Source organism: Schistocerca americana, chromosome 1 (genome assembly GCF_021461395.2).
Source record: "Schistocerca americana isolate TAMUIC-IGC-003095 chromosome 1, iqSchAmer2.1, whole genome shotgun sequence".
Taxonomy (NCBI): Eukaryota; Metazoa; Arthropoda; class Insecta; order Orthoptera; family Acrididae; genus Schistocerca; species Schistocerca americana.
Window position 1 is genome coordinate 533,061,156 of NC_060119.1, and position 9,102 is coordinate 533,070,257.

The following is a 9,102-nucleotide window of genomic DNA, read 5'->3' on the forward strand; positions in this document are numbered from 1 at the left end:
AGTTTTATCTTTAATCCAACACATCAATTGTAACTATGTTTAGATAGAAAGCGACATTAAAATGAAATTCATGAGATAGTCATATCTGGCTGAGGACAAGGGTATATAAGGTAGCCAAGAGAGAGATATGGTGCATACTGCATACCCCTTAAAATGGGTATTTTCAAGCACTTCTAGAAGTTGTAACTATTATTATTTGCGTATACACAATCAGATCCTCAAAAAAGTAGCTTGCTCGAAAAAAAAAATAAATAAATAAAATGGAGAAAGTAGCGACAAGAGACTGAGGAAATAGAAAGTCATTTATCGGCGTGTGTAGGACAGGTATATGTAATAAAAACTATGGAAATGCATTTAACCTTTCATTAACAGTTCAGATCCGAATGTAAAGAGCAAATGACTTTGAGAATTTCAGAAACATACCATAGCAATTTTGCTTAGGATCTGCTTGGAGGTGAAAAACGAAATGAAAAGAACAGGAAATTAAATGATGCCAGCTGGTAAAATCATCGAATCGCGTGGGTCAAGAGAGCGAGTATTATAACTTTAGAGCGTGTACATTATAATTTGCTTCAAACCTCGCCATACGGTATTTCTTGCCTCCTTTGGTGACAGTTACAGTGCGGTTCCCAATCCAAAATGAATATTCCTTCTCAAGTGTATCTAGGTGTTCACGGAGAAAGTCAATGTCGTTGGTAGCATCCATATAGCTTTTCACCATTGGCAGCAATAATGGTGGCTGCGAGCGCCCGGTATAATAGATACGACCGCCATTAGGTACGAGTCCAAACTGACGAACCATCAGCAGGAAGTTGGCCAGGATGCCCCTAGCTGTATAATACATTTCACACTTGAGCAGTCCACGGATAATCCAGTATGAGTCCCAATAATATATTTCTCGGAAGCGGCCTCCGGGAATTATCACACCGTAAGGCATATAAATGATGGAGTACAGCTCCTGATTCTCGCGCACCAAATCAGTTATGCGTCGTCCAAGAAATTTCCAGATTCCATTCAGTTTCTTGGCGAATTCCCACAGTCGCGGATCCTTTATCTTCTTCAGAAAAACCGGCGAAGGCTTCCAGTCAGGTGGATTCCACTTTTCGAACTCGCTAGCAACCGGCTCAAAATGGTCCTTGACGAATTGTTCGAGTTCTGGTCTACTAGGACTTGCTCCACCCGTTTTATTTAAAAGCAGTTCGAAGTCTTTTGTCGTCTCTGCGTCCGACATCCTTAATTTCATGTCAACAAAAGTCTTCGAGTCCGGAAAGAGAGAATTCATTTGCACTTCATGCAGCAGTCTGCCTTGACAATATATCTGATGCGTACAAAGATAGCAGGACACGATGTGCGCCGCGGACACAATGCACAAAAGTAGCGTTACTGCCTTCCAAAACCACATTCTTGATCTCTAGTTCAAGAAGAGAAACGACAGATTGTTACTGGAAAATTTAGAAAATGTTTGTTCTTCTTAATGACGACCCTAAATTTCACATTGCTGATACCTAAATGAAGAAAACCAGAACAACTGAAAAACTTTTTAACTTTCGCATCACAGATATTCTCCCTAGCAAAGAGTTACTGCAGTCAGATGTTAGCATGATTTTAGACAAGCTATCGAAAAAGAACGTCATGGCATTCTTAAGGTTTTATATGTACTGTACCTTTGAAGATAAATTTCATTTTACTAAACAACTAACCCCTTTAATTACTCCATGGTACAACGTTTGATTCGCCCAAAAGAAAGGAAAGTAAATGTTTAAAGTCCGTGATCATCGATTGATTGCATCGAGAATATTTTAACTAAAAATATGTTCCACTGCTTCACAATCTTTCTTTGATGTAGAGTGATATCTTCCTGTTGAACCAATAGGAACTGAATCACTTACAATCCTCAAAACTTTGTGAACAGGAAGTGAGCACTGACGGCATTGTTGGTGTCCTTCAGCTGGAAATCTATATCCAGCAGCAGCAGTTTTACTTATACGCACGATTCCTCTTGCCGTACTTGTCAAAGAACTGTTCGCTAAAGGTACTTGCATGCAAAACCTGTTTACTCGATCTACCTGTCCCATTGCAGTGCCCGCTGAAAAATGGACAACGGTTTAATACGGAGCATTTAGTGTAGCAGAATACTAAAGTTATTTTACCGTTTATTAGGCTTAAGCTCATTATTATGCTTTGTCTTCGTGAGACATTGCGAACATAGTGTGAAGGAACTGCCAGGCAATACACTCAAAATGTATGGAATCATGGCTAAAAGGAAAGGTCCTCCATAATGTTGAGGAAGTCATATGTAGTAAACTAATAATGTAAACGATTTAATAATTTCATTGTTAAGTGAACTAAATGCTGTATATTATAAGCTGAATAATATACAAATGTAAATTGACACGTAAATTAAATATTTACTACTGTATTCTGCTGTAACATTACATTCTGTGAAGAAATATTTTGCACCAGGGGATGTCTCACGCAACATCAATGTTGTCTTCAGACAAACAAAAGGATTTAATTTGATTTAATGTTCCATGACGACTTTCATATTTTTTCCGTTGTGTGTTCTTCTAGAAGAGAGACAAGATATCTGACCGTGAAAGATGATTTACATTTAACAATAACTGCCCAGAGAAAGAGCCTACATTATGTATAAATAAGAAAATACATTAATATTTGTTACCAAAGTTGGTTACTGGTTGTCGTATATATTTCTTGTACTGCATGTTTCTCGGAATATGACAGGAGTTCTTGGGATATTAATTCGTATTCTAATGTTATAATTTGATTTAAGGCCAACTAATGTGACTGGAGGATAACGTTGTAGTGACGACCCGATCTCTACCACAGCCCAGTGATCGTTTCGAAAAATTTTGTGTGGTATTTTCGAAAGTCCAGATTTGGTGGTTACGCGGAAACCTAAGAGTACTGTTTAAATTTTACGGAATCTTCTGTTATATACGACAGCATTTTTCACAATATATTCCATTACGTCACCATACACTCCGCTTCATGATAACGTTTTCGAACGCTTTCCTCATTAGTTCCGCCACCTTGCCCGATCATGCGACGGATCGTTACATTCACTTTCGATCATGTGCACAAACAGTTACCAATAGACTTGGCCACTGTTTCTATGTTTCGATATACAGTAGAGTATCGACACGTGGAACTGTTTCAGTGCTTCGAAACGGCTGTTTCACTGTTTCAAAACAGTGGGGTTTCATTCCGCTCTGTCTCGGATAACGGGAGCAGATTCGATCTCGAGCCAGACACAGAAACTGTATCGTTGTTTCAAAATAACGCTGTTTCAGTCCACTTGTGCTTGGAATGGACTAATTGTTTCCTTGTCAAAAGTTGTCTTATTAAGCAAATGTTTAGAAAGTCATTGTCTGAGACTGAAAAACTCAGATTACAGCAATGAAGCCACTAATACAGTAACTTGAGGATGGAACCTGTACCCGCCTCTTTCAAAGATTTGCAGATAAAGCAATTGCTTGTGAAGCAGCATTATTGGATCCTCGCTTCCGGGAGCATGGATTCCAAAAACCGGGCATCGTTTAAACGAAACAAAAGATACCATAATTAACAAGTGCTGTGCAATACGATAGAACGCTACTCTGTATAATACAGACAATCCAGCACCAGTCAAACCAGTTGTAGTGAGCACATTCAACTCTAGCAGTGGCAACATTTGGCAAGATTTTGACCAAGCTGTAGGAGGACAATCCACGTGCTGCAAGTATAGTCGAGCTCGATAAATATACAGGGTGGTCCATTGATTGCGACTGGGCCAAATATCTCACGAAATAAGCGCAAACGAAAAAACAACAAAGAACGAAACTTGTCTAGCTTGAAGGGGGAAACCAGATGGCGCTATGGTTGGCCAGCTAGATGGCGCTGCCATAGGTCAAACGGATATCAACTGCGTTTTTTTAAACAGGAACCCCCATTTTTATTACAAATTCGTGTAGTACGTAAAGAAATATGAGTGTTTTAGTTGGACCACTTTTTTCGCTTTGTGATACATAGTGCTGTAATAGTCACAAACATATGGCTCACAATTTTAGACGATCAATTGGTAACAGGCAGCTTTTTTAAATTAAAATACAGAATGTAGGTGTGTTTGAACAGTTTATTTTGGTTGCTCCAATGTGATACATGTACCCTTGTGAACTTATCATTTCTGAGAACGCATGTTGTTACAGCGTGATTACCTGTAAATACCACATTAATGCAATAAATGCTCAAAATTATGCCCGTCAACCCCAATGCATTTGGCAATACGTGTAACTACATTCCTCTCAACAGTGAGTAGTTCGCCTTCCGTAATGTTCGCACATGCACTGACAATGCGCTGACGCATGTTGCCAGGCGTTGTCGGTGGATCGCGATAGCAAATATCCTTCAAATTTCCCCTCAGAATGAAATCCGGGGACGTCAGATCCGGTGAACGTGCGGGCTATGGTATGGTGCTTCGACGACCAATCCACCTGTCATGAAATATACTATTCAGTACCGCTTCAACCGCGAGCTATGTGACGGACATCCATCACGTTGGAAGTACATCGCTATTCTGTAATGCAGATAAACATCTTGTAGTAATATCGGTAGAACATTGCGTTCTAAATCAGCATACATTGCACCATTTAGATATGCCATCGATAAAATGGGGGTCAATTATCCTTCCTACCATAATGCCGCACCATACATTAACCCGCCAAGGTCGCTGATGTTCCACTTGTCCCAGCCATCGTGGATTTTCCGTTGCCCAATAGCGCATATTATGCCGGTTTACGTTACCGTTGTTGGTGAATGACGCTTCGTCGCTAAATAGAACGCGTGCAAAAAATCTGTCATCGTCCCGTAATTGCTCTTGTGACCAGTGGCAGAACTGTACACGACGTTCAAACTCGACGCCATGCAATTCCTGGTGCATAGAAATATGGTACGGGTTCAATCGATGTTGATGTAGCGTTCTCAACACCGACGTTTTTGAGATTCCCGACTCTCGCACAATTTGTCTGCTACTGATGTGCGGAATAACTGCGACAGTAGCTAAAACACCCACTTGGGCATCATCATTTGTTGCAAGTCGTGGTTGACGTTTCACATGTCGTTACAGGTATTGCCAAATGCATTGAGGTTGACGGACATCATTTGAGCACTTATTGCATTAATGTGGTATTTACAGGTAGTCACGCTGTAACAGCATGCGTTCTCAGAAATGATAAGTACACAAAGGTACTTGTATCACATTGGAACAACCGAAATAAAATGTTCAAACGTACCTACGTTCTTTATTATAATTTAAAAAGCCCACCTGTTACCAACTGTTCGTCTAAAATTGTGAGCCATATGTTTGTGACTATTACTGCGCCATCTATCACAAAGCGAAAAAAGTGGTCCAACTAAAACATTCATATTTCTTTACGTACTACATGAATATGTAATAAAAAATGGAGGTTCCTATTTAAAAAAGTGCAGTTGATATCCGTTTGACTTATGGCAGCGCCATCTAGCCGGCCAACCACAGCGCCATCTGGTTTCCCCCTTCAAGCTAGACGAGTTTCGTTCTTTGTAGTTTTTTCGTTTGATGCATATTTCGTGAGATATTTGGCCCCATCACTACCAATGGACCACCCTGTATAAAGATGCCGCTAATACACAAATGAAGATCAGTTTCTGTTGTGAAAAGAAAATTGTGTGTTGTTTCCTACGCTGTTTGAAACAATGAAACGTCGTCTTTGTACTACGGCCACCTCTGTTCCACGTGAGGGCATATTTTTCAAAGCGGGTGCAAACAATAACAGACAGACAATCCCGTCTATCAAACGAAAAAGTATCACAAATGATGTTTACTACAACAGATCTACTCAGAAATTAAACAGTAAAATTTCAACTGATTTTGTTCTTGTCTGGACAATGTGCACTAACTTTGTACTTGGCTGTATTTTGTTTAGTCAGCTAAATCTTGCATGTAGCTACCTTACAAGAACATTTTTGTAAAATTTGTTGCACACAGACGTTACTTATATTTTTGCTCACCATTCAGTGAGTTTAATTTTTTTGAGTATGTTATTTATGTGTTTGAGAATAATTATCTGATTTATGTACGCATATGTTTGTGTGTTTATTTTTGTAATGTGATGTGTTTGGTTTTTACACTATAGGCATATTAATACTACTGTATCATAAATAATTCTCAGGCAAAGCAATAATGGTACTTTGATACCTTTGTTTTTGGCGTTCAGGTACTATGATAGAAATTGAATTTCAACAGCACCTTAACTTCATCTCTGATTTCCTGGGGCAGTTTACAATATAATGATAATATATCAGCTTGCTGTGAGTTCTTGAGGGAACTCCATATACCTGTACCTCATACGAACTTCTTTAGCAATAACTGTATGAATTGCTTTAAATTTTAGTCGGGATTTTATACTTCACGGAAACATACCATTCTCTGCATTTCAGTTACCTTGAAATGTTTTAACATGTTTTCCAGTTCTATCAAGTGTACAGTCGTGCTCAAAAGTATCCGAACGACCTGAATTGAATTTCGCCTGATTCGAATGCAACCCACATAGCGCAGCTGTCTAGCAGGTCCTCTAATCGCCCCTAGGTACAGTCGTTTGACTATTGAAAATGGTTCCAAGAAGTCACCTCTAGAAAACACTGCTCTGTATCGCAATAACTCAAGATGTAAAGTAATACCAATGTACTACAAATATCAGGGAACATCTTATCATAGATAAGACGGTTCTTCAGGCTTGTAAGTTCACATTTATTACAATAAATGACATACATGAAATGTTACCACTCTCGTTATTACGTCAGATAGATAATTCACGTAGTAAGTGCGTCGTATTCATGATTTCCTCTTCAAAATAACATACCGTACTTATTATTTAACACAAAATGACATTAAAAATTTAAGTTATTCACGAGCAGCTAGTTGAGAATATGTATGAACTACAAAAGACACGACGAACCATCTCGTTCTGCATATGGATTCAAACCCAGGTCATGCAGACTAAGCAAAGACTTTGTGACTGACGGAAACTAACAGTCATTCCTGACTAGACATACAGAGAGTGATATACCTCGATTTTAGACAGTATCAATTAGCAAATATCAACTTTAAATAACATAACGTAAACCTCCCCCCATGAACCATGGACCTTGCCGTTGGTGGGGAGGCTTGCGTGCCGCAACGATACAGATAGCCGTACCGTAGGTGCAACCACAACGGAGGGGTATCTGTTGAGAGGCCAGACAAACGTGTGGTTCCTGAAGAGGGGCAGTAGCCTTTTCAGTAGTTGCAGGGGCAACAATCCGGATGATTGACTGATCTGGCCTTGTAACACTAACCAAAACGGCCTTGCTGTTGTGGTACTGCGAACGGCTGAAAGCAAGGGGAAACTATAGCCGTAATTTTTCCCGAGGGCATGCAGCTTTACTGTATGGGTAAATGATGATGGCGTCCTCTTGGGTAAAATATTCCGGAGGTAAAATAGTCCCCCATTCGGATCTCCGGGTGGGGACTACTCAAGAGGACGTCGTTATCAGGAGAAAGAAAACTGGCGATCTACGGATCAGAGCGTGGAATGTCAGATCCCTTAATCGGGCAGGTAGGTTAGAAAATTTAAAACGGGAAATGGATAGGTTAAAGTTAGATATAGTGGGAATTTGTGAAGTTCGGTGGCAGGAGGAACAAGACTTCTGGGTAGCTTTGAGGGATGAAGTAGTGAAGGCAGCAGAGGATCAAATAGGTAAAAAGACAAGGGCTAGTAGATATACAAAAGGGCTAGTAGAAATACAAAATCAAATAGGGGTAATGCAGGAGTAGGTTTAATAATGAATAAAAAAATAGGAGTGTGGGTAAACTACTACAAACAGCATAGTGAACGTATTACAGTGGCCAAGATAGACACGAAGCCCATGCCTACTACAGTAGTACAAGTTTATATGCCAACTAGCTCTGCAGCTGACGAAGAAATTGAAGAAATGTATGATGAGATAAAAGAAATTATTCAGGTAGCGAAGGGAGACGAAAATTTAATAGTCATGGGTGACTGGAATTCGAGTGTAGGAAAAGGGAGAGAAGGAAACATAGTAGGTGAATATGGATTCGGGCTAAGAAATGAAAGAAGAAGCCGTCTGGTAGAATTTTGCACAGAGCATAACTTAATCATAGCTAACACTTGGTTCAAGAATCATAAAAGAAGGTTGTATACATGGAAGAATCCTGGAGATACTAAAAGGTATCAGATAGATTATATAATGGTAAGACAGGGATTTAGGAACCAGGTTTTAAATTGTAAGACATTTCCAGGGGCAGATGTGGACTCTGACCACAATCTATTGGTTATGAACTGTAGATTAAAACTGAAGAAACTACAAAAAGGTGCTAATTTAAGGAGATGGGACCTGGATAAACTGACTAAACCAGAGGTTGTACAGAGTTTCAGGGAGAGCATAAGGGAACAATTGACAAGAATGGGGGAAAGAAATACAGTAGAAGAAGAATGGGTAGCTTTGAGGGATGAAGTAGTGAAGGCAGCAGAGGATCAAATAGGTAAAAAGACAAGGGCTAGTAGAAACCCTTGGGTAACAGAAGAAATATTGAATTTAATTGATGAAAGGAGAAAATATAAAAATGCAGTAAATGAAGCAGGCAAAATGGAATACAAACGTCTCAAAAATGATATCGACAGGAAGTGCAAAGTGGCTAAGCAGGCATGGCAAGAGGACAAATGTAAGGATGTAGAGGCTTATCTCACTAGGGGTAAGATAGATACAGCCTACAGGAAAATTAAAGAGACCTTTGGAGAAAAGAGAGCCACTTGTATGAATATCAAGAGCTCAGATGGAAACCCAGTTCTTAGCAAAGAGGGGAAAGCAGAAAGGTGGAAGGAGTATATAGAGGGTCTATACAAGGGTGATGTACTTGAGGACAATATTATGAAAATGGAAGAGGATATAGATGAAGATGACATGGGAGATACGATACGGCGTGAAGAGTTTGACAGAGCACTGAAAGACCGTAGTCGAAACAAGGCCCTGGGAGTAGACAACATTCCATTACAACTACTGACGGCC

At 39.7% G+C, this 9,102-nt stretch overlaps 1 protein-coding gene across 1 annotated transcript in view; it reads right to left on the minus strand.

Moving 5' to 3' along the window:
* The window catches only part of LOC124572017 (trehalase-like), a 120,750-nt gene extending 119,492 nt beyond the window's left edge, over positions 1 to 1,258 (minus strand). The window contains exon 1 of the mRNA XM_047131122.1: positions 579 to 1,258. Within this exon, the coding sequence (XP_046987078.1) occupies positions 579 to 1,243 (665 nt within the window). The 5' untranslated portion in view covers positions 1,244 to 1,258. The remainder of the gene's footprint in view (positions 1 to 578) is intronic.
* Between the last annotated feature and the right edge of the window lie 7,844 nt (positions 1,259 to 9,102).